The following is a 26,042-nucleotide window of genomic DNA, read 5'->3' as shown; positions in this document are numbered from 1 at the left end:
AAAGAAAGAGTTTCTAAAAAAGAATAAAATAATTAGTAGTATTTATGTTCTTCTAAAGTTAAAAATAACTTATTTTAAATAAATGCTTTTATAAAATATTTTTTAAAAAATGTACTTTTAAATAAATAAATATTTATTATATTAATATTGTAGCTATATTCTTGATTTATACTATTTATTATTTTACATATTTATTTTTCCTATACTGTAAATTTGTGCTTAACCTATGTCCATTAAATTTTTATAGTTATTTGAATCTGTTGGGCTTCTACTGTATTTTGAACTTCCCGCGCAGTGCAACGTTGCCAAGTCACTATCTCTCACTTATTAGATTATAAGAGAACGCTTGAAAATCATTAAAAGTAACAAACTTTGAACATTGTTTATAAAAAAATTAATACCGCTTGTTTGTTTAAAAAAAAAAAATACTTGTTATAATTTCAATTAAATATTCTCAGTTTTAAAAAAAAAATCCTAAGAAAAGTATGGTTGTTATTAAATAAAATGTTCGCTCTAACTACGGTCAGGATAAGGAATACATGTTAAATGTACGATTTTTAATTGCTAATATTTCGAAAATTAACACCGCAAGGACTATTAAAAAAAATTTATTCGTATAAGGTAAAAGCCCCAATAGATAATCACGTACCAGTATATGATCATCTATTGGGGCTTTTACCTTAGAGGACACGTAGAAGTACGCGTATTCAAAAATTGAGGAATATTGTAAGAAAAGTGATTTTTCACCATACCTCCTTAATAAAAAATACAAAACTATAATGTTGAGCCGCGTTACTTCGACTCATTCCAGTTGTTTGTTTCACTCTATCAAGACCCTCTCCAGATCTTACTCTTCAGCAATACAACTTCAACATTACATACAGCCTCAGTACAGCCAACCAAAGTCTGTAAAGGGTGATTGTTTTACATGGAGATATAGTAGTATAGTAGCAATACGTAGTACCCATACAAAACCAGTGGATGCGGTTGTTTCGCTCGAAAAAACCTCAACTAAGGTCGAATGTTAGCACTATACTAGTATATAGTATCTCAAATAGAAGTGAAGCGAAGCAAAGGCAAGAAAGTAAAGGAACTAAACAGAACGGAATGGAATCACTATTTTGATCTTGCTCATTTGGTATTTTTTTTCAGCTCGGGTTATAATCTTTATCGTCTTATTCCTTCTCAAACTAAAACTTGATTGTCCCGTCTAGGTCGTAGTCGCGGAGTTGAGGAAAACCGAGTCCGAGTTGAGTTTGAGGGAACGGTTTCCGGCAATCGTTGTGGTTAACGAGCCATCCAACTACTGCCATCGCCTATATAATACAACTCAGCTTAAATGAGTAAGAAGATTGCAATAAGAACTCTCTTGTGCAGTATATAAAACCGTTCTAGTTTATAGTGAAGCCCTCGTTGTTTGTTGCACTGTCATGTCGCAGCTAAGTCGATTATTAACAATCAACAAAAAACTAACAGCAAACAATAAACTACATGAGAAATATAGATCTGTAATCATTGATTCGACAAATCATTTATCTTATTGCTAAATTACGAGGATTTAATCCTATTACATCACAGTCATCTATTTCCATCTATCTATCTATCCGTCTAGTCTCTTATTTCGTGCCGGTGGATGACGATGACATTCCTCTCAACGGCAATCAATCATCCCTACCGTACCTCACCTCGGATTGTCTTCTATATTTGCACTTAGACAATACAATACAATGTATTTATCTACGACGTAATCACAAGCAAAAGGTGTGTGTACTCTACTTAAAAAGTATTCAATTTGATGTGCATACGCTATGATAATTTTATTTCCAAAATTGATTTCTTTTTATGCATTCTAAATACGTACAAATGGGTTCTAAAAATTTGAGTGAGTGTATAATTAAATAATCAACTATTATTATCATTGTTATTATTAAAAAAAAAAAAAAAAAAAAAAAAAAAACTACGGAAAAAAAAGTATTAATGATAATTTGATGATTAATAAGAAAATTCATGCTTGACTGACAATTAAAAAGTTATAATCAAAATAAAGGTACATTAAGCATGAATTTTACATAATAAGTAGACACTGCGAAAATATGACAGTAATATAATGGATGCCAGCTGAGTTCTGAATTTTCATACTGAGTTTAAAAGTGTTGGAAAATTTATTTCATAAAATATGAAAGATTTAGAGTTAATAAACTATTTTGTGCCATCAATCTCAACTAAAACTGTTATTTTTGCAAACTTTACTGAGAACGAAGCGTTTCTTTCAAACAAGAAAATTTTTCTAACCCGAGTTATTTTGGAGTAAAAATAAAAATTTTCTAAATTTAACCAAGATAATTTTCGTTTCTTTGAATATTTTCTGAAGCGAAGAGAATTGTTTTGAACAAAGAATTTTTTTTTTTCTATACAAAAATAATTTCAGTTTAAAAATTTTTTAAAGAGATGATAAACAAAAAAGATCAAACATTTCTCGTTAGTTTTCAATATTTCCACCGTGAAATAAAAATTAAACTCCAAATTAAAATAGTTGAAAAAAAAAAAAGACTAAAATTAGGATTGCACCTGCATGACTTTAATCCGTAGCTAGTGCACCGCAGCTAAATGTATGGTTACAGTTATAAAAATAGATGAACAGGTTATATTATTTTAGAAAATACCTGCTCCTCCCCGTGAAAGGTGTGTCTCATCAAAGGAGAGACATAATACATAATGTAAGTTTGACTTTTAAAAATATTTTTTGTTTGGTCTATTAAAATGAGTGATTGTCCGGTTTACGGTTCTTGGTATGTGATACGGTGCCTTGAATGGCTTATTATAGACTCAAGCGGATGAAAAAATGTTTGTTTAGTTAGTAGTGGAAATTTTTATCGTATTTGAAAAAAATGAAAAGGTTAAGTAACTAAATTGTGAGAATGATGACCGTGGTATTTAAACTACTGGTTGAATGTAATACGGTGGCCTCTGGAGTGCACTAACGCCAGGGTAATTACGAGCACTGCAATCCCTCTTACCCTTTCGCCACGCCTACATTGCAGATCTATGACCACGATGGATGGGAATTCGAGGGATGAAGGGGGTCGTGCCAGAGGTGAATCTAAGGGAGGAGACAAGAATAGGAATGTCGTATAAAGGGAGTGAGTTAGATAGTTACCGTACAGATAGAATAGCTAGCAATAACTAGATAGAACTGGATATAATATTTAAGGAGAGCAGAGAGAAAGAGAGAGAGAGAGAAATGGATGATTGTCAAGGGAAAGAGGAATTACCAACACCGTGAATCGGATATACGTGCCCTGGTAATTGCCAAGTATCTTCGATGTCAGGCCAAAGATCCTTATAATGACATAACTGCTTTATATTTATATGTTTATATATATTTTCATCAAACAAACAGAAAATATTATTATTATTATTATTATTATTATTATTATTATTATTTGAGAGCACAAATTTTGCAGCTTGTTGAGTTTTTAATGAATCTAACAAATTATTAAATGTAATCTCGCTGACGGACTGTAAGCTTACGTTATATTTTATTTTATATTATATATTGTGATGAAAAAGATTATAATGACGTTGGAAATATGATATGATGTATAGTGCAAGTTATAAGACTAAAATATAATGAATAAAATTATATAAACCATAAATGCGTCGCTTTTGTAGAACAATGTTAGGCAAAAAGATTTTTTATGCTACTATGGTTCGTTAAAAATTAACCTTGTTGAAAAGTTTATTTAATTTTTATTTTTGAACAAATAGTTATACTATGTTCACTTGAAATTTTTTTTACCTTAATAAGCTTCTAGTAAAACATATTGAGCAAGTGAAAAATTAAAACTAGATAGTAATAAAAGTTGTTGTTTGAAAATAAAAGGAATTAGTCACGAAAAGTAGTGAGAATTGTTTTGGATGAAGAATTTGATGAGATTGATATAATATTTTAGTTACAACTGCGGCTTTTGCATTCAATGTTATGAGATAAATTGAATATTTAATGTCAATGACAGAATCCTTCTGAAAGGATTACGAGCATCAATAATTGTTTGTATATTATGTAGGTTATAGGATGTCAAGTTTCAAATTAGCTGTGGTATAATCCTGATTTTGTTTCATATTAATGGATATGTTGATATTAACAACCGTAAATGTTTACATTTTATTAATACAAAATGATTTGTAAGTCTATGCAAATATTTTTTGTAAAATATACAATAATATGGTATCATTTTTTTACATAAAAAATTGAGAAAGAATACTTTATTAAAAAAAAGTAAAAAATTTGTCAATACCAAATAAGAAAATTTTACTTTAAAATAGTTTTCTTCAACTAAGAATATTTATTTTTACTATAAAAAGTATGTAGAATAATAATAGAGGGGTATTAATTTCTTTTTAACATTGAAAAAAAAGGCATCAAAAGTTAATTAAAATAACAATTGGATTAATCATCAACTGTATGCTGTAAAAAATAAAATTTGTTTGCATACAGGCGTCGTATATTTTAGGTGATATTGATACATGTGTTATTTACTGTAGATAACAATAAACCGGATGTCATTTAATATAAATAAACACGAGATTATTTGTATAAACACTTGAAGGTTACAAACAACACGTTAACATAAATATAACGGGGGTTTTATGAAACATACCCACCACTCAATAAAAGTACAGTCGCAAAACTACTACAGACACGGATAAGAGTAAATATATATGGGTACGTACACACATTCCAGGGTACTTACACATTTTAGTTCAACTTGAGAATCGACGTCTCTGTCATAATAAGAGCAAAAGAAAGAGAAAACAAGTTGGTGAATATAAAAGGGTAAAAATAATAATAATGATGATAATAAAAAAATGGCAAATAAGTACTCTCGATAACTTGAATTCACGCGACGTCGAGTCAGCAAATACTTAAATATATTTTTATGCCTATTCTATTTTATTTCAAGAGAAAAATCCATACAAAATAAAACTAAGAATAAAAAAAAACAGCTCATTTGAATTTAAATATAATAAAAATTTGATCCTTTATTCGTTTCGCTTTTTAGATTATTCAAATTTCTTTATACTATTTGCTTCGGTAATAAAATAGATGCAACTTATCCAACCACGAAAGTCGCAATTATTCTTCAAAATTTCCGCGGAAATGAAAAAACGTCTCATAACGTTTATGCTTATATACATTTCAACTTTTTTACCAAAAAAACATTTAATCTATGGGAAAAAAAAAAGAAAAAAAATCACTACTGAGAGTTTATTGCTCTGAAATAACCAACAAATAAAAAATAATGTTCGTAATGCTATGTTATAAGTTATAACTATAACCAAAACATATATTTTTCATTTCAACACGAAGACGCATAACTGAATCGCAACATTGATTTTACGTCGCGTATGATGCATCGATATGAAAAACCTGCTCCGAGGATAGAGGAGAAAAACAAACGTAACTGGAAAATCTTATGCTTTATAAACTTGTTATCGAATCAATTACAAATGATTTTCATATTTTATAACAGAAAATTTGTAATCATTTCATTTATTTTCAACATCATTTTATTCAGATAAAATTTTTTTTCTGAGTGAAAAAAAAATTTATTTTCTCGATAAAATTAATCAATTTTTAAATAAACGAATGAGTATGATGTCAATTTGCTAGTACTGATTATGATCGATTTTAAATAATCAAATATATTACGACTAAATTATCAATGATTAAATGGATTGAGCGCAGTTTGTATTCAACCGTTATACTATTTTTGGCAAAGCAATTTATGAACAAAATTACATCACATGTGAACGATAGTTGATGATAAAGAAAAAAAAATTAATAATGAATCATCTAACCCATATACGACCATGAAAAATAGATAAAGCGAATGAGTAGAGCAGTGTTTGGTAAACTGGCCGTTACCATCGAAACCGTAAGTGGATATTTGGCTTATATATCCTCTAAATTAAAATACATGAAAGTCTTGAAGTTAGTCAAAGGTCGAAACTCGGGCAAAAAACGGGCCACGATTCATTATTGGTTAAAATTTAGGCGCGCGCTATTCGAATTTCTAGTGTATAGATAAAAGACAGAGATCCCTATGGGCTACACATGCGGGGGAGGTAGAGTGCGAGCTCGTTTATATGTTAGCTGCTCGAGAAGCACCGATTACTCTTAGCATGCTACTGTAACGAGCGCGTAAAAGTCAGCTCCAATACCCACTGGTGTATAGAGTGCCGCGTAGCAAAAGGGTCGAGTCAAAAACCCGAAAAAAGGAATGAAAAGAAAAATGAAAAAAAAAAAAAAAAAAAAAACGAGCTGAAAGCTGAGGTAAAAAATAAATAAAAATAAAAAAAGCTGAGATAAGAGTCCGTGAATTTTTTACATCGCTCGTCATTGAAAACTTGTCGTTCTCGGTTAACATTGAGGGTCGACACTACACTCTAAAATGTTACGTCTGCCTTATGTTGCCTGTACTAATATAAATACCACGTTGATTGGCACTCGTTGCCTCTTTTTAAATTCTCCCACATGTACAATCTCTGTACATCAACATAATCATAAGCACAAGCTCGGTGACTGTACGGAAAATATGAAGTTAATAATTATGTAGATATCATTCAAGGTAGAATTAATTTTTAATTTGCAATGTAAATTATCGGGGGCGTGAATAAAAATCCGATTAATTTTTTTTTCTATATTTCGAAAAAAAAAATATATATTTATGTGTATACGTATACTATTGCGTGAGTAACTCCTGTACTAGTTCCAATGGTTCGTTCTACTTTTTTACTATTCTGGGTTATTACTTTTTTTTTATCTTCTATCTTTCCATCAGTTGACACGGCGTGTCAGTATTATTCAGCCTTTACCAATTTTCCCACAGACATCAAAGTAAATTTATTGCGACGCAAGAACCCCCGAGCATATACGTAAACGCGTTTTATTGAAAAATTGATGGATATTCAATCTCACATTTAGCGTCGAACTTCTTGAAACGGATGCATCTCTTCCAATATACTCACAATTTTTAACGTCGGTCTGTTGCTTAATACATTACATAGACATTGAGTATCAGATGGTTAATTTTATTTTTTCTTAATTTTATATTTACCTCCATCAATATTAGTTTCAATAAAAAATTATTTTAATCAAATGTATTTAGAATTAATTAAAAAATCATAGACTTAATAATTTGCTTGATTTTGTGGGCGGTCATAAGATTAATAATTACGTAATCAAGTTCAGTTTATCAAGATAGATGAAATTTAAAATGATAAATTTCTTAAAGACAAAAATTGCAATAAAAAATAAATAAATAATTACTTGTAAATTTTAATAACTGAATATTTTTAACGGAGTTAATTTGATATTTTTAATTAATTCCCATTTTTTTTTTTAATATTAAATGAGAAAGAGTTAATTTTTTCCCAGATATTAATTTCCGGGAATATTTTTTTAGATAAATTTATTCTCTACTGGGAAATATTGACCGGTTACTCGTGACTATATAATGAAAACTCCCGTTAAATATTTAAAAAAAAAAACCACCCAAGAAAAAAATTAATTCAGTTTAAAATAAAAACTTCCCGAATACGAACTAATAAAAAACGGGGCTGATTATATTAGTCCTGAATTGTGAGATTAATCGAGGAGCATGTTCCGCCCTGAAGACCAGCCTCAAGCTATTATGACCTCAACACATATTTACAAAAGAAAATTTAATCTTATTCTCTACTCATGTTACGGCATCACTCCGGTCTATTCCATATTTCACTGGAGAACTGATATAAGAACTATTTTAACCTCAGCTCTACTCTTGTACAGTACACTAGCCCAATAAAATAAAAAGCGAGGCGTCATCCTCAGTGGCGTGCCTCTTTTAAAAGTGTAAATCTAAAAGATTAGAGAATAAGAATGAGGCGAGAATATTACGCACACGTGGATGTGGATGTGGATGAGGATACAACGATAATATAACCTGTTCCATTTCGAAGCACATCTTACATGAGAAAAAAAAATAAGAACCTGTTGTGAGCCAGACAATGCGTCACGCATTAGCATCCCTCAGCGTTTGATTTTTCATTCTTAGCTCGTCATTTATAATAATATATATCTTCCGAGATGTAACCCTAATCTCTTTTAAGACTCATCCTCATACTCATCCGTATAAAGGTCAACAAACACCTTACCTAACTATATAACATTATTTAAAATTTTATTGTACATAATACATACGAGACTTCCTACTTGTCACTTCACTTCACTGGCGCTCTACACACCCATTTCATCAACTTGAGCGAATTCAAGTCTTTGGAAAACCCAAATATACAAATCTTAGTTTAAGTAAATTATGTAATGCTCTTTTATTCAACTGAATTACAAGTTTTATTTTTATTTTTAAAAATAAAAATTTTAGAGCGTCAATTTATTCAGAAAAAATTATTTCATATTAATGTAAGTTTAAGGAGTGTCTCAACTAGTATATTATTTATTATTCATTTAAAAAATTGATAAATTTTTAAACCTTGTATGACTTGCTTTTAACTGTAAGCATTCAAATCGGAAAACGCTACCTTATAATCTTATCACCGGTAATAATAAACCGATTTTATCGTTTGAAAAATTTTCTGTGTGCCTACATGCGGGATACGTCACATTAGAAAGTGAGTAATCAAGGAATTCATTCGGTATCTAAAACAAGTTGTGTTTCTGTAATGTCTTCATTTGGTTTTTATTGGAAAAAATTATTCAATATATTTAGCTGTGTCTGTCAACAGATTTAAATAACAATAATGAAAATGTAACATCTATTGTTAATAAGAAATTGTCTTCAGTCAAATACTATTATCAGTTATATAGTTTATGAATTAAAGTACACTGCAAAAAAAATTTTATTTTATTCAAGAGAAATAAATCTTGAAAATCAGTTTAGAGAATTTTTTGATCTTGAATCAAGCAGAAACTCAAGAAAAATATTTTTATTTAAAAATTTTTCTGTTTGATTCAAGAAAAAAACTTCTTTAATAAAATTTTCTTAAACCAAGATTTTTTCTCTTGAGTAAAATAAATTTGTTTATTCGTTTTATATTCAAAATTTGTAACTTAAAATAAGCTTTCTTTATGACACTACATATTTTTTGTTTTTAAAAATTAAATCCGTTGCTTCAGACTTTGACTCGAAGTTTTTGCACTTATATACGTTCAGGTTAACTGCATTATTATTTAATTGAATAAATAAAAAATTCATTGAACCTCGTGAGAGCGTATTGTAATTGAGATTAAAACTATCTCAATGCCAGTGAACGCGGTATATGCATTCATTGCTCGTTTATTACTAATAATAACTAATAATTATAATGATAAAAATATAAGAATAAGAGAATGTAGTAAAGTGTTAGAGACCTTCATATTTAAATAATTTGCCGTGGGAAGTTGTACATATAATAATATAGCGCAATGCAAGAGCTGAAAATGAAACTAAAACAGCAACAGCAAGGAATATGAAATCGATATCCACATGTAAAATAATTAATGCGTGTATCATTGCGGTGATAATCATAATTATAACATATAACATATAACATATAATATGTTATGTATAATACACATACGTATAAGAGATGAAAAAGATTGCGATTACACATAAAGAGTAGGTTATTTGTTTGTCCGAGTGGTAATGTATGGTTTTGTGTACCGAGTGGTCATACACACTTTACATTTTACAGCACCAGCTGTTTTATTCACATCCCTGTATGTGTATCTGTACTAGTATTATAACGCAGGATAATTGGGTCATGACTCGGTAATTCACTACATCATAGTTGACGACTTAACATTCTTGTGCATCAGCACATTTTCTGCTGTTGATTTAACTCGGAATATTACTTGCGATTCCATTAACACGTTACTTTAATCTCTCACTCAACTAAACAATTTTATACATTGTAGTCCCTATATTTATATGCTTATATATTGTGTTAGTTATCTACTTCTATTGATTAGCTAGCTCAGTTTTTATAATCCGATTATCTAAATTGATAAATAAATGTCAAGGATGTTAATTAATATTTTATAAAACTTCTCTCCTTTTTTTTTTATTTTATTTTTCTACATGGAATAATTATTCCAATCTTTTTGTGTATATTTTATTAATTCTTATCTAACACAATTTAAAAAATTTTTTGATCTATTATTAACTTTTCTCTATTATTAATTATAATTTCTGTAAAATTTGGACTTTACATAAAATTATAAAACCCAAAAAAACAAAAAAAAAATTTTAATCTATATTCAATAACTTAAAGAAAAAAATTGAATTTCTAATGATAAAAAAATGTCTACTCAGCTGTCAAGTTTGATAATTACCAGTTATCTATCAACTACTAAATAAATATTAAAATATAATATTAAAAGCAAGAATGAATCCAATTTAATATAAGCAATCTTGTATAGCAGTAATAATACAGAAGGTATTTGATAACAAAGAGACAAAATCCGTAAGTAAAATAAACATTGACTGGAGAGTAAATTTAAAGTTTTTAATCATTTCCGCCAAAAGTCACATTAAATTGACAGGGGGAAATTGAAAAGATAAAAGTCAAATATAATTCACCGACTTTAAAGGATGTAAATAAAACAGGAAGAAGAGGAAGAAAATACAAATAAAAAAAAATAAATACCAGTGCCCAAAATGTCGATTCCCGAGTTAAGTGTAGTGAGTTTGCAGCAGCTACTCAGACACTTTTTATTTATGTATATGTTTTCCTCTACTCAACCACTACTATACACAATATACAAATATAAATTTGCAATACATATTCACGTACATTTATGAATTCTACATACATAATAATATAATACCTACAACATAACACTGCAACATCGGTTACCATACCGCAGAACTATTCAAAGTGGCACCGACTATTTACCAAACAAATCCCACCTTCCATACGTCCGTACACGAGTAAATAACTCTCTTAACCTTTCAACAATTTCTCTGACCCTACGCCGTATCCTTTACTATATTACTTCTTTTCAATATTCCATTTATTACATATCATTATTATTGATATGTACCATATTTCAATATTTATTCACATATGTTATATTACATCTTAGGCTTGATGTAAACCTTCGCTTTAAAATTCAATATTACTTTCTATTCGTATTTGATAACATAAATAAAAATTTTTGAAGTAAAAAAAAAATGTATCAACTCAAAATTTTTTTATGTATACTTCATAAATATAAAGTATCAATTAAAAAAACAAAACTATGTAATTTTTTTCCAAGTCTAAAATTTCCGACTCGTATCGCAATTAGGGCGTGTTCAGCCAATATGTAATCCATTTTCAAGGTAAAGGTACCCTTTGAGGAACCGTAAACATGTTTTTTGCTAAAGTAGCTATACATATACTTTATAGGAGGTATAAAATACGCCTAGCCGTGCACCTGCTAGATTTAAAAACTTTAATAATCCCTAAACTAAGGAAGCTTATAATTATATCGGACAACAAGAATTTAGGTAGCCGGTAAGTTAAATAGTTGAGTTTAAGGTATAAGGTAGAAGATATATGTAGTTACATATATAAGAAAAGTGCCGACCAGGAAAAAAGGAAAAGGCCGCATGACACCTGACCACCAAAGTGACTAGTTCAGTAAACAAATGGCCCTCTTCCTAGATCTTCTTATTCTATTACCAAATACACATATTTTTCAGAAGTAATATAATATAAATAAAAGAGAAAAAAAAAAGTAAAAGCCAAAGATTCGTGTGGATTTGGTTTTCGCTTTTGCTCAACTCTCCACCCACTATATCACCGGTGTGCTGTACGCTTCTCGTCGCGTTTCTTGCATCGCTGGAAAATGGTTTCCCAGAGAACTTAATTATCGTTTCATCTCTCAAGTTCCAGGTGCAACTACTTTATCTTTACATAATAAATTTAATTTTCCTCAATTATTTTATTAATAAGTTATTCTAAAATTTTACTTCAGCTTTAATGATAACACGTTATTTACTTCTTTTTACCAATATAGATAGACCAATTTTATTTTAATTTACTAGAGATAAAATTAGAGAAAATAACTAAATTATTTAAATTGAAATTAATTTGAAACAAAATTAACGCTGACAAATATTTAGTAAAAGATTGGCTTTAAAATGTTGACAAAATTTACTGACATCGAAATTAGATATTAATTGATTTTTTACTTTTTTGAATGACTTAAAAATTTATAAAAAAATTTTTAATTGGCATAAATAATTAAAAAAAAAAATATATATTTACTCAAATTATTTTATTAAATAATAAAAATTTTTCTCTGATATGTATTATTCTTTAAGAATTAAATTTTTTGTAACTTTAATAACTTTTATGCTCAAACATATAATTGCAAAATTTCATTTCGCGATGACTCAATTTCATAAAATTAATCAACATCCTATCAAGTTAAGTAAGGTAAAAGCCCCAATATATGATCATGTACCAGTATATGATCACTCCATGTATTTGTATACCTATATTTGTGAATATAAATATACAAATACATGGAGTGATCATATACTGGTACGTGATCATCTATTGGGGCTTTTACCTTACAATATATTAATTAAAGCCACACAAGAATCATCTGAACCGTCCATCGGCCTACAAGCAAATAAAACAATTCATTTTTTTCACATCGCAGTTACCAGTTACAAGTAAATCGATTGAAATTAGTTTGAATATAGTAATGTACGTTTGTATGTATTATATTATATGAAATGGTTTAAAAAAAGAGAACGTAAACTGAACAAGAGCCACAAGGTCGTTGACTGTTCGCTTAGCGCTTCTATACACATGTGAGGAATACTAGCAATACAACCAGACCAGAGCTGAGTAAAGTGAAGCCAGTAAAGCTAAAGCAGACGCGGCTACCTCGGTCAGCCTATACATACTTCTCTTCTCCGGTTCTGGTGCTGGTGCCGATACTCTGTTCCTTTCTCTTTACTACTCTTTACTACACGATATATAAGGATATATATATTTATAATGTAATGGTTTGGTATTATATCGTATATCGTATATAGTGTGGAATATGTAATGTAGTAAAAGAGCAAGAAGAACCTTCACCGATACAATACGGTACCATTTGAGAGCAACGTGTGCTGGCCATGTCATTCCCGTGCCTCCTCTACAACAGGGCCATTCTCTTCATATCTACATTAACTATTATGATTTGTAATATATAATGCATATATGAATCACCATAAATTTGATATATCAATGCAACTATGTCATAGTTTAAAACTTTTTCATTTAATATTCGACAAGTTGAACTGATGAATTTTAGATTTGAGTATTAATTTAGTAATTGAGAAATAGTTTGTGTGATGGATGGTAAAATCATTATTTTTGGAATTTTAGTAGTTTATTATTTGTAAAAATTTTTACTGAGGAATTAATTTTCTTTTTTTGAAAAAATGTTTGTGTTAAATCAAGAAGAAGTAATTTGAACCAAAGAAAATTTGTTTTAATAAAAAAAAAATTTCTTAGTTTAAAAATTTTTCTGCTTAATACTGAAAAAAAAATTTCTTCACAATCATTTTTTTTGGGTCAAAATTTTTTTTCTTTAATCCATTTAGTTTTTTCATCAATGTACTGTTTTCTATAACGTCATATGTGAAAAAATTTTAATTAATAACAACGAGATCATTTGTTTAGTTATAGAGAAATTAAATTACAAGAAAAATTGTATTGATGCATCAATGATTTATTTTTGAAGAATTAATTATTCTTGATTTATGTAAATGAGGTAAAATATTCCATGCATAATCAGAATATGGCATTGATGTTATTATATATATATATATCTTATAATAAATTGAAACTCGATAATTTTAATTTGAATTTATTGCAAATTGATTTTTGATCAAAAATTAAAAACCAAAATATTATTTCACAATTCATTGATTCAAAGTCACGAATGCTATTTTTTAAAAACCCCAGAAAAGTATTAAAAAATAAATAAAACCAACTTAACGCAATATTTTATATATATGATACTTTTGTTCATTAAGCATTGTTTTACATAGGATACAATTAGGTCAATGACAATGTAAATTTATAAATAGTTGCTATAGATAATCATTCGCTATCATTATAAAACAATTAGATTTTAATTAGACAAAAGTAAATAAAGTAAAAATAAAAATCTCGAGTCATGATAGAAAATCCTGAAATGGTTTCTATCGGAGCAAGAAAGTGGAGAATTCCGGTAATACAGCGGTAACAAAAAATCTAAAAAATAAAATAAAGAGTGAAGTTTAAATCGTGAGAAATAAAAGACGGAAACTACACACTCTTACTCTGATTCTCTTTACAATCGTATTTTTCTTTGTGTTGTATTGGATGGACACCGGAAACCAACTTGAGCGTTTACAATCATTGCCGATGAACAAGTTAAGGTATATAGTACTATAGGTATAACGGTTTTGTCCAATAAAATCAAACTGTAATTAATTTTTTTCTTCATTTAATTTGTATTATTCACTAAAATACTAATACTATTGTTTACTCAAATCTTTATCTGTTGATAAAAATTATTAGCTTAATTTTTTATTGATCTTCAATTAACTTATGATCGATATTTACTTAACCCAGATTACTTATTACAAATACCGATATATAATATATTTTATTTGTCAAAGCTAACTCTTTGTTTAACTTTTTTATTATTTTTATTGCAAACGCTAACCAGCCAACTTTATTTCTTTCCACGAGTTAAGCTAAGTTCATTGAACTATTAATTCAATCACCACAAATGTAATCACATAAATGACAATTGAGTTTTGGCATATTTATTTCGCTTTAATTATAATTATCGTTTATTGATTACCAATGCCGTCTATTTAATTTAATTGAATTTTATAATAACAATAGTACTACGAATTAAAAGTCTCCTTTATTTAAATTCAAATTTTATTTTAAATAATCTCAAACATTATATAATTGCATTTAATTATATAACTTTCCAATGTAAATAATGTTCAACAAATTTGTCATGAAAAAACTTTTAGTTTTTAATTCACGACACTCGCAGTGATAATTCATGGATATATACTATAATTTCTCGACATATTACGTTTCGTTTTAATTATAACTTTTAAAACATTATAATGTTACTGGTTTCAATTTAAATTGTCTGATTCAATACAGGCGACATGACACCACTTGCTAATTTTAAATCTCTTTTGTATCCGTTTAGTTTCAATTTCATTTTTTTATGGTAATCACATTTAATTATTATTATTATTATAAAGTTATTAAATAATTTATTCTCGGTCGAATAATTGCTAATAATTTTTATTTTAATTTCGTTGCTACAAATGCAAATGTAATTTACAAATTATCGAATATTTTTGAGTCATCATATTATTCAAGATATTATAATTTCAATTAAAATTTTACAAAATAATTATTTATCTTCAATAATTTATTATGCATGATGATAGAAAAAAATAATTAAACATTTAAGAAGATTGAAAATAAAAATGTAATCATTAAATATTTGTTTTAAGTTATGTTTTTAAAAAATAATTTAATTTTCACCAACTTTAGTATCAAAAATTTTTGAAAGAATTATAAGAAATAAATTTAACGAAGTACCAAAAAAGTTTGTAAAAAATTATAGTAGAAAACATTTCATTTAAATTTGTAATTTTTTTATAACTGTAGGTGAAATATTTAAAAAATTTTTATTTCTGAACAAACTGAGTAAGAAAAAAGATTCTAAATAATAAAAATTATCAATTTTATTAATTCTATTATGACCTTTAGTAATTATAATCAATAGGATAGAAATATCAAAATAATAATTCTTCAATGTCCGCTAATTAAAGAACAGTCAGTATCATAAAAAATAATTTCGCAAATGCCAAGTACTTATATTATGTATAAACATAATTATCAATATAATGACAGCTGTCAAAGGCACTCACCAGTTTATAAGTACTTTAATATACGTATTTGTACTGTATATTTATAAAATAATATTATTATATTATTTACCATCAATAATAATATAGAATATAAAATATTTCATCTCAATATTATTGATATAAATGTCAAAATGAATAGAGTTCATTTGTACACCTTCAATATTACCTGACAATATTTTTTTAATATTTAGCCCGATATTCATAAAAACTCATCACAATAAAATTTAATCATTATAATGATAACCGCATTATCAATTTTGACTATTGAAATTCGATAAAAAGTTTCAACCGGCGCTTGTGAGGTATGAAGGTTGTATTATGAAGTTAGTAAAGAGAGAATAGTAATTTTTCACATTAAAATAGCGTCCAAAGTTAATAATCTAAAATATGCGCATTTTCAAAATTCTCCGAATGCATTTTTTTCAATTCATTTATTCAGTTTTTATTAATACATACATACTAATAATTTTTAGGTCATAAAAATGATTAAATGCATATAAAATTTTTTCAACTAAAAGATTATATTGGTGATTTAAAATTAAATATTAATTCGATTAAAATTTGTTGCAGCAGAGAATTTAAGTTCGTAATCTCTTTGACATTATCTTGATTAATTAATGATCATTATTCAAACTAATATTAAAATTTCAATGCAATATTAACGGATAATTCAATTAACTTCAACATTACTCTCATGATTACCATAAAATTGAATAATTAATGAGTCCCGAGTTTTTTTAACGCGTTCTTTTGCTGTACTTTCATCACAGAAAATAGTAGACATTGAGAAACTTTCATTTTAGATAATAAAATCACGAATTAAGAGAAAAATTTTTTAATTTTTTGAAATATAAAATTAAAAATGACATTTTTTAATTATTAAAAAAAATGTCAAGTATTTGTTAATAGAATCAGGATTTTTTTATATGTATTGAATGTAAATGTAGCAACTATTTTTTAATTATTCAAATTAAATTAAACAATGCGCATGTAGAAAATTTTTATAACAATATGTGCATTTTTGGCTTCATTAGTTCATTGAAAATTTAGAGTTATAATTAAATTATTTATTTATTTGTATCAAAAAATAGGACATGTCTATTCACACGTAAAAAAAGTTCTGATAAAAAGCCCTTACAATAAATTTAGCCGACATTTTTGATTTTTTTACTTTGCTTAACAGCCGAGACCAGTGATTGCAGTTTCAATCGGCTTAGCGAAACGAATGTAAATTTTGAAAAAACGTTTTTAGAGATAATAGATAATTTAATAAACTATTTCACCACAAAGCGTTTTTTTTTTTAATTTCATTCGTTTCGTGAAACCAATCGAAACTGCAATTGCTCTGCTTTTGGGAGTGCGACAGAGATAGTTCCGTTGAACTCCGTGAGAGCAAAGCAAGAAAAAGATGGTCTCGCCTGTTAATTTATTAAATTATAAATAAAAAATATTTTTAAAAATTGCACTTATAGTTTTTGAAGTTTTTGACAAGTGAAAAAAATTTTTTTTATTTTTTTTTTTAAATAATTTTTTAATAAAAAAAATCATAAAAATTTTTAGATGACGGCTAACTTTATTTTCATGGAATTTTATACGTGTGAAGAGACACTTTTTTAAAATTATTATTATTTTTAGTATCGCTTACACTTGCTAAAAAATTTATTCGAATTTCCACATCTGGTATTAATAAAATATATATTTTAAATTGAAAATACTTGAATACGAAGCGGGAGCCCAACGCGACTCCCGCATGAGTATAATAAATTTTTAACCATGCTATGGTTTCATTAATGTTTCATTAGGCAAAAATTTACAAAAATGTCCGCTATTTTCAATATCAATTTTATTTTTTACATCGCGGTAATTTTTCCAATAAATTCCACAGTGGACATTGCAAAATGAAACACTTTAATATTTTCATCATAAAAAAATTAGTATTCACAAATTATCGCTCCAGGATTTTTTTCAATCATTAAAAAAAAATTCTTCTACCCAAAATATATTAAAATAAAAAAATTTAAAATACATAAAAGGCAAATTGTATAAATAATGTCGCATTAAAAGGCACATGGCGTCTCAAAGTTACGAAATATTAAAAATAGAATCCCTTGAAGTGTAAAAGCAAAGAATAAAAAACCACTATCACGCACCTTGTACAACAGAGATGATAAGTAAAACCGCAAAACTCCTGACGACGATCCTCATGACTGATTGCTCTTGCTTCATCATTGAACACATTAATTAATTATTTAATAAAAATAATTACAATAAATAATAAATAAACACTTTACAAAACCACTGATCCGTGAAAAAACGTTACAAATACAAATAATCGCGAACAATTAAATTAATTACTCTTGTTATTTATTATGATATAAAATATGCGAATAATCGAAAGTCTATTTCACTGTTGATATCATAAATTCACAACAATCAGATTATTCAAAAAAAACAAGCCAAATAACTGACTGCAGCACAAAAGCCAACTTGCTAGCTCGACGCGCGAACACCTTCTGCCGCGCATTTAACTTTCGAGCAGGTTCGTGTCGTCTCGGGACGGTGGTACGGAGCACGAAGACGCCCGAACGTGACAATCCCTTTCTCCCTTCTCCTTATATTCTCTACTCTCCTTCACCGGTACTGACTTGACTCGACTTTTAATGTAAAATGCCTATCGCCTATATACTATACTATACTTACTCCTCTCCTTTTTTTCTTCTTCTTACCGCACAATAATATACACACATCCTCGATCCTCCACAAGTCTACACGGCGCGTAACTAAACAAAACACTAGCACCAGTAACAAGTAGTACTACCGCGAAAGTTATTTCCACTAATACTATTACATTTTGTTGTGTTATTTTATGTATATATGTATTATGTGTAATTTTGAATGAAAATGAATTTATAATACTTAAGTTATAGCCGGCGTTTTTAATTTTTTTTTCAATAATTCAATAAGAACAAAAAAATATTTTATAAAAATTGCACTTACAGTTTTTAAAATTTTTTACAAATTAAAATTTTTTAACTTCCCGCTAAGAAAATTGAAAATTTTCAAAAATCGGGAAGTTATTGGTTTTACCCCGTTTTTCGAAAATCGAGTTTTCATCAGATCTCGACGTTTTGAGGCCCTAGGAAGCTTCCCTGACTATTCCCGCGAGGGTGTCACTATGTTGTGTGTGTGTGTGTGTGTAAGTATGTAAACCTCTTATAACTTTTGAACGGTTGAACCGATTTCATCGCGGTTGGTGCCATTCGAAAGGGCTTCGCCAAACTTAAATTTCCTGTTAATTTTAACCGATTCGGACCGATAGATTTTGAGAAATTTGGAGAAATCTAAAAAAAAGTAGGAAAAAAAATTTTTTCTGAAGTGGGTTTTTTTGGAATAACTTTTAAACGGCTCTACCGATCGATTCCAATAACTAATCACACTGATAGAAGGATTTGTTTATAGTTAAAAATATTTGTTAATATTTAACAAATCATTTATTAGAGACCACTTTTTAGTCCTTAACAAATATTTCTTAGTATTTAAAAAGATTTATTAATATTTAATAAATGAATATCTGATTTATTAAATACAAACAAATCATTTTAAATACTAAGAAATATTTGTTTGATACTAAAAAATGGTCTCTAATAAATGATTTGTTAACTATTAACAAATATTTTTTTAATATAAATAAATCCTTCTATCAGTGCAGCTCTCAACCTTGAAAAACCACGTCGATCGCCTCCAATCCGGTCAAAATCGGTTGATTCGTTCGAGAGATATCGTGAACGAAAGAAAACCGAAAAAAGTATTTTTTCAGAGTTACTCCGAAATTTCTAGTTTGACCAATTGAAACTTAGAAATTCTTTATGAGGCTTAAAAAACTGCGTAGAATGCCGCCAACCGCGTAAAAATCGGTTCATTCATTCAAAAGTTATTGCGGTATGAACATTCAAAAAATAGTGTTCTATGAAACTTCTATCAGACTTTTGAGCTCAAAGAGCTCAAAAGCATAGAAAAGGTATCTTTTTGAGCTCGGAGAGCTTAAAACAACACACAGATTGTACTTTTGAGCTCAAAGAGCTCAAAAAAGCGGCCAGGTATTAACGGAATTAGCGGGAAGTTGCAGGGATGGCCTTTAGGGTCAACCATTTTCCTAATTTTTTTTATTTTTTTGTAATAATTTTTTCAATAGAAAAAAAATTCTAATTTTTAAATGCTGGCTAACTTAATTTTCATAATGAATATAAGAATAATAAAGTTAGCCGACATTTTTGATTTTTTTATTTTGCTTCGTTTGTTAAATTAGAACTAAAAAATATTTTTTTTGAATTGCACTTACAGTTTTTCTAATTTTCTACATGTCAAATTTTAGTTTTTTATTTTTAGTGATGATTTTTTTCAATAAAAAAAATTATAAAAATTTTTAGATGTCGGCTAATTTAATTTTCATATGAATTTAGCAGACATCTGACAATTTTTATGATTTTTCTTATTGAAAAATTATTTTATTTTTATTGAAAAAAAACAAACCCAACAGCTTGCGCCATTAACAGAGTTAATAGAATTATACATAAAGTAAATATAAATTTATATTTTTACAAAGCTTAACAAGATGTCCTATAACTAATATAATATTTAATATTTAATACAAATTTAATATTTAATATAATATTTATGCGTTACTTTTACGTTAAATAAGTAGCTTGGCGATACATTAGAGATCTTAGATAATTTAATACTATAGAAAAAGATTGCACAAAATTACCTCCATTTTATTACCATATTGTCAAAATAATCCTTAGAAAAATTTCACTTTTAGAAAATTTGAAAAACTTAAAGTGCAATTTTTTAAAAATATTTTCTTAGTTTTAATTTAATTAAAGAAAAAAATCAAAAAATTGTTTATTGCTGCTGATTTTAACATCATAATTTTGATACTATTAATACACACTTATATTATTAAAATAAAGTTAGCCGACATTTAAAAATAAATTTGAAAAACTGTAAATGCAATTTTTAAAAAATATATTTTTTAGTTATAATTTAATTAATTAAGTAAAATCAAAAATGTCGGTTAACTTTATTATTATACTTATATTTTATAAGTTGTATATTAATATTATTATTATATTATTTCAGTTGAATGTGAATGACAATCAAACGTATGCACCTAACGCGCGATACTCTCATCTATGTATTTTTCACTCTCATCTCTCTTTACATCGTCACAGTCACCAATCAGTACAACTCAACTGTTAGTATGTATTTGTGGTGTTATTGTTTTGGTTTTTGTTGTTATTGTTATTTTTATTATTATTGTTACCACATCATAAATTTATTATAACGTGACACTGCACGTTATGTTTTTTTTTCTGCTTGGTAATTAATTATACTCACACAATAGGCTCCTCATTTTTTAATGTAATTAATTAAATAAATAATTGTATTGTTTGTTTTTCTAGGTGTGTTTGAAATTGTAAAATTGTACAGAGGACTTGAATGGTTCTGAATTCTGAGCGCATTCTGGAGTATCCTACGAGTAGCAGGGCTACATATATATATATATATATATATATATATATATAACGCAGCACTAACTCGAGTTTTAGCGCTTCAGACGGCTCAGGAAGGAAGTAAAAATTTTGAAATTTTAGTTGGCGCCACATTTTGAGATTCAGCGCCGCTGACGGCTGAAATTTTTTTATAGTTGTTAGAGACGCTAAAATTCGAGTTTTTGACGGTGAATAAAAATTTTAAATTCAAAGAACTATAAATAAAGAGAAAATTTCGAAAAAATTTGAGATACAAAAGACTTTTTGTTATTTTAAAGTCTTGTAAACATTTTAAAATTTATGAGAATATTTGAAGAAAATTTTAAACATTACTAAGGCATTCTTGATTTATTTTAGTAAGTGTTGATATATATTTAAAATTATGATACTGAAATTATATGTCAGTTGTCAATTTTAAAAATTTTTATAACAAATCAATTAAAATAATAAAAATACTTTTAAAAATTTCCACTGATAATTTTTTTGAACTTCCACAAATAATACTGAAGTTAGCCGACGTTTTTAATTTTTTTATTTATTAAATAATAACTAAAAAATATTTTTTAGAAATTGCACTAATAATTTTTCAAGTTTTTTACAAATGAAAAATTTTTTTCATTATTTTGTAATAATTTTGTCAATAAAAAAAAAAAATTCTAAAAATTTTTAGATGTCGGCTAACTTAATTTTCATCCTCCACATGTGGAAATTTTTATTAAATTTTTTGTATAATAAAGCTTATTTAATAAGTAGTTATTAAATAAAGCTTATTTAATTTTCTGAAATCTAAAATAAAAATTAAGAATATCTAAGTAATTTTTTTCGATTGAATGCACTGTGTTAATTTATAAAAAAAAAAAAAATAATAAATTTTTTGAACGCAATAGAACAAAAGTCCAATGAAACTTGGAAAAAGATGTGGAGATCACTTTAAATAAATTTATAGTTATAATTTATATAGAATAGTTAGTTAAAACTCGAATGAAATAAATCAATTAGCATATAAATTAAAGCTGTACAAAATTGATGTTAAATTTATCAAGTTCAGTAAAGTGACCTGATTTAATATATATTTCAACCAATAGCGATAACTCAAATCCTAACATTACGCAAACATACAAGTATGTATTAAAAAGTTACAGTTTAAACGTTAGTATGTGAGTATTTAAGTTCATGTATTTGTGAGTATATATTTACTGATAAAAACTACTCGTTGACTAAAATTTGATATTTTATACTCAACGTATTAAGGAACTGATCAGTGATAATCAAAACGTTGACGTGTCTGCTACGTGGATAAAATTTATTTCAAGTAATTCAACTCTTTAAATTACTTATCATTTTTCTATTTATTTATTTATAACATCCATAATTATTTTTAAGTTATTTATGTTAATTTTTAATACTTTAATTTTTTAATTTTTAAAAGTAAAAAAAACCTTTTTTTTTGTTATAAAACAATATTTTAAGTAATTTAACTCTAAACAAGTAGTATAATTACGTTAATTAAAATAAAGTTGTTTATTTATAAGCATGATAGAAATAAAAAATAATTAAAGGGTGTTTTAAAGTGAATATTGATTGAAATTTACGTAATTGCAGAGTAAAGTAGAAAAGGAAGAGAATAGTATAATAATGCTAAAGTCACTCTGGATTGGAATTGCATTTGCTTTAATCGCGGTTTCCGCGGAGCCTGCAATTGACAATGAAGAAATTGCCGGTGACAATTTTGTCGAAGACGCTGTTGTTGAAGATGAAAATAATAATTATAATGGTAAAGATGATTTTAAAAACGTAGACACAAACATTCCGGGATTTGATAAGGGATTACCTACACCCGAAGAATTCTTAGAGATGCTCGAGTCGATGAATTTGTCGGATGAAGAAAAAGCTAATTTGCAAGATGCTATTATGAATAACGCAAATATGGATCAAATACTTGGACGCGCACCATCTGCTGGGAAACCTTTCTTCTCTCAACTGGTTGTGTTGCTCGGGTTATTGAGTATTGTTGCTGTTATTTTTGGTAACTTATTTCCGTTAAATAAATTATTATATTATTATTATTATTATTATTATAATCCTTACGTAATTATTAATTAACTGCTTTTGTTGCTTTTAGTCTTCTTTGGGTATAAACTATACAAGAGTTTGATCGACAAGGAACGGAAACGAGAAATGAAGAAGAAATTAAAAGAAATGAAGAAAAAAAAATAATTTTTTATCACTTACAAGTTTTTTTATTTTTTCATAACTGAGTAATAAAATAAATATTTAAGATATATTTCTTCTTCGTTTACAGCCAAAAGTTCAACCCGAAAACCCTCGTGAACTTGGGATTAATTTCTCGTTAGTTTTCACGGTAAGCGGAAACAAATTTTTAATATTGTTAGACCATAGCTAAGTTATAAGTCTCATCGCCTGAAAGAAGGGTGCACAGTCTATCCATAGAAATTTCGTAAGACAAAATTAATAATAAAGTATCTTGAAGCATAGTTTACATAGAAGTTTATGTAGCAGGTTTATGTAAACATTTTTTAAAACAATAACTAATTTTTGCGAAGCTCATCGACACGTTCTAAAACTTTTTAATGAATACTGCGAAACCGGATATTAAAACGTCGCTTGAATTATTGCTAGGTTTTTCTTTTTATCTATTATTTAAAACATACGATAGACTAAAATAAGAAAAAAAGCTACTTATTTTACAAAACTATCAATATATCAAGTATAAGTAAATAAAAATTTTTTATCAAAGAAATTTAGCAAATGCAATTTTTTTAGTACTTCAATAGTAAAATGAAAAACTATTTATTTTAAGTATATGGGTGATTCTCTGTAAGGATGTTTTTTGCTGTCCCAGGTATTTTTTTTATTAGAAAAATTGTTATTTTGTTACTACACTGATAGAAGGATTTGTTTATAGTTAAAAATATTTGTTAATATTTAACAAATCAATTATTATATAACAAACATAAATAATGCTGTGATGCGGGAAAGAATAGGAGTTACGGTAATTATTACGTGAAGCGTTCCACATTCACGTAACAGGATATTGGTAGGAAAGGATTGAGAAAGGAATGTGGAGAGAATCATCTTAATGTGAGTTTATATAGAATACGCGAGAAAAAATTATTAGATAGCTCGGACTGGGATTCGAACCCAGAACCTTCCGAAGACATGTCGGCTTCTCTACCATTTGAGCTATCCGGTCTATACTAAATGTTTACAAATATAAATAATGCTGTGAAGCGGGAAAGAATAGGAGTTACGGTAATTATTACGTGAAGCGTTCCACATTCACGTAACAGGATATTGGTAGGAAAGGATTGAGAAAGGAATGAGACCACTTTTTAGTCCTTAATAAATATTTCTTAGTATTTAAAAAGATTTATTAATATTTAATAAATGAATATTAGATTTATTAAATACAAACAAATCATTTTAAATACTAAGAAATATTTGTTTAATACTAAAAAGTGGTCTCTAATAAATGATTTGTTTACTATTAACAAATATTTTTTGGTACAAATAAATCCTTCTATCAGTGTAAAAAAAAATTATTACGAAAGTAAAAAAAAATTTCTATTTGGAGCATTGAAAACTAAAATGAAATAAATTTTGGTTTTTTTTGCTATAAATTCATAAACCACCGAAATAACAATCCCCTGGGCTGTCCCATTCCTTAAATTAAAACTTTAAGATTAAATTTTAAGTTATTCGTCCATAATATATAATTTGGTTCATAATGTTTATAAACTTAATTAGTTAGCTAACAATCTTCTTCAATAAAAAGTACCAAAAATTAATTTGTTTCATTAAATTCATTAAACTAAAGTTTGTCCCAGGCATTTTAAGAACAGTCCCCTGCCAGAAGTTCAAAGCAAAAAAAAAAATCCAGTGTATTTTACCTTTTGTAAGGTTTATAAGGACCTAACTAGCCTTGAATTAATATATAACCATAGGGCTGTTAGCGCTTTATCGTCATTTTATTTAGTGTCAAAGCACTGTTTGTGCTGGAAATATGTGTCTGGGCCACTTCAAAACTCAGTCCCCTGGCAACTATTTTTATTTATAATTTATTTATAAAATTTGATCCATAAGTCTTAATATTATTATAATTAATGTAAAAATTCATTGAGAACTTGAAAAGTTGAATGCATTGAAATAGTTTGCTTGATTTTTCTCAATTTGATAAAAAAAAAAAAACAGTCCCCTATCATGTTATATGGCAAAAGATACACAAATATCGAAAAAACAAAAATTAAATCGGCTGTTTATTTATTATGATTAAGCTGATAGTTTTGTAGCCGTTGTTAATTTTTTTTTTCTAATAAAATCAAAAATAATTTAGTCGGACAATTTTTTGTTCAGAATAAGGACATCCTTACAGAGAATCACCCATGTAATAAATTTAATTTCTTTTTTTTTTTATTATTAATATTTACTGCGTTATTATATCTGTAACGTGATTTATAGACATTTATAGTGACAAAGATAT

The 26,042-nt window shown here is 27.3% G+C and overlaps 2 protein-coding genes across 4 annotated transcripts in view; one reads left to right on the top strand and one right to left on the bottom strand.

Annotated features, from left to right (window-relative positions):
• The window catches only part of LOC123260647 (fasciclin-3), a 208,618-nt gene extending 190,108 nt beyond the window's left edge, over positions 1-18,510 (bottom strand). The window contains exon 1 of one of the 3 annotated variants that reach the window (XM_044721874.1): positions 18,140-18,510. In XM_044721874.1, coding sequence (XP_044577809.1) covers positions 18,140-18,227 — 88 coding nt within the window. In that variant the 5' untranslated portion in view covers positions 18,228-18,510. The remainder of the gene's footprint in view (positions 1-18,139) is intronic. The other 2 variants (XM_044721875.1, XM_044721876.1) reach the window with 2 other exon arrangements.
• Positions 18,511-22,724: 4,214 nt separating this feature from the next.
• Positions 22,725-23,817, top strand: LOC123260649. The gene is made up of 3 exons (XM_044721879.1): positions 22,725-22,853; positions 23,144-23,567; positions 23,664-23,817. Exons 2-3 carry the CDS (start codon positions 23,177-23,179, stop codon positions 23,756-23,758), a joined length of 486 nt encoding a protein of 161 aa, XP_044577814.1. The 5' UTR covers positions 22,725-22,853; positions 23,144-23,176; the 3' UTR covers positions 23,759-23,817.
• The last annotated feature ends 2,225 nt before the right edge of the window (positions 23,818-26,042 follow it).

The sequence above is a fragment of the Cotesia glomerata genome, linkage group LG3 (assembly GCF_020080835.1).
Source record: "Cotesia glomerata isolate CgM1 linkage group LG3, MPM_Cglom_v2.3, whole genome shotgun sequence".
In the NCBI taxonomy this organism is placed as follows: domain Eukaryota; kingdom Metazoa; phylum Arthropoda; class Insecta; order Hymenoptera; family Braconidae; genus Cotesia; species Cotesia glomerata.
The sequence above is the reverse complement of the archived record's forward strand: the minus strand, read 5'-3'. Positions and strand labels throughout refer to the sequence as shown.

Bases quoted from the DNA above. Each gene is read 5' to 3' on its own strand.
- LOC123260649 (XM_044721879.1), top strand. From the start codon at position 23,177: ATGCTAAAGTCACTCTGGATTGGAATTGCATTTGCTTTAATCGCGGTT. The intron at 23,568-23,663 runs GTAACTTATTTC...TGTTGCTTTTAG, and splicing joins TATTGTTGCTGTTATTTTTG to TCTTCTTTGGGTATAAACTA.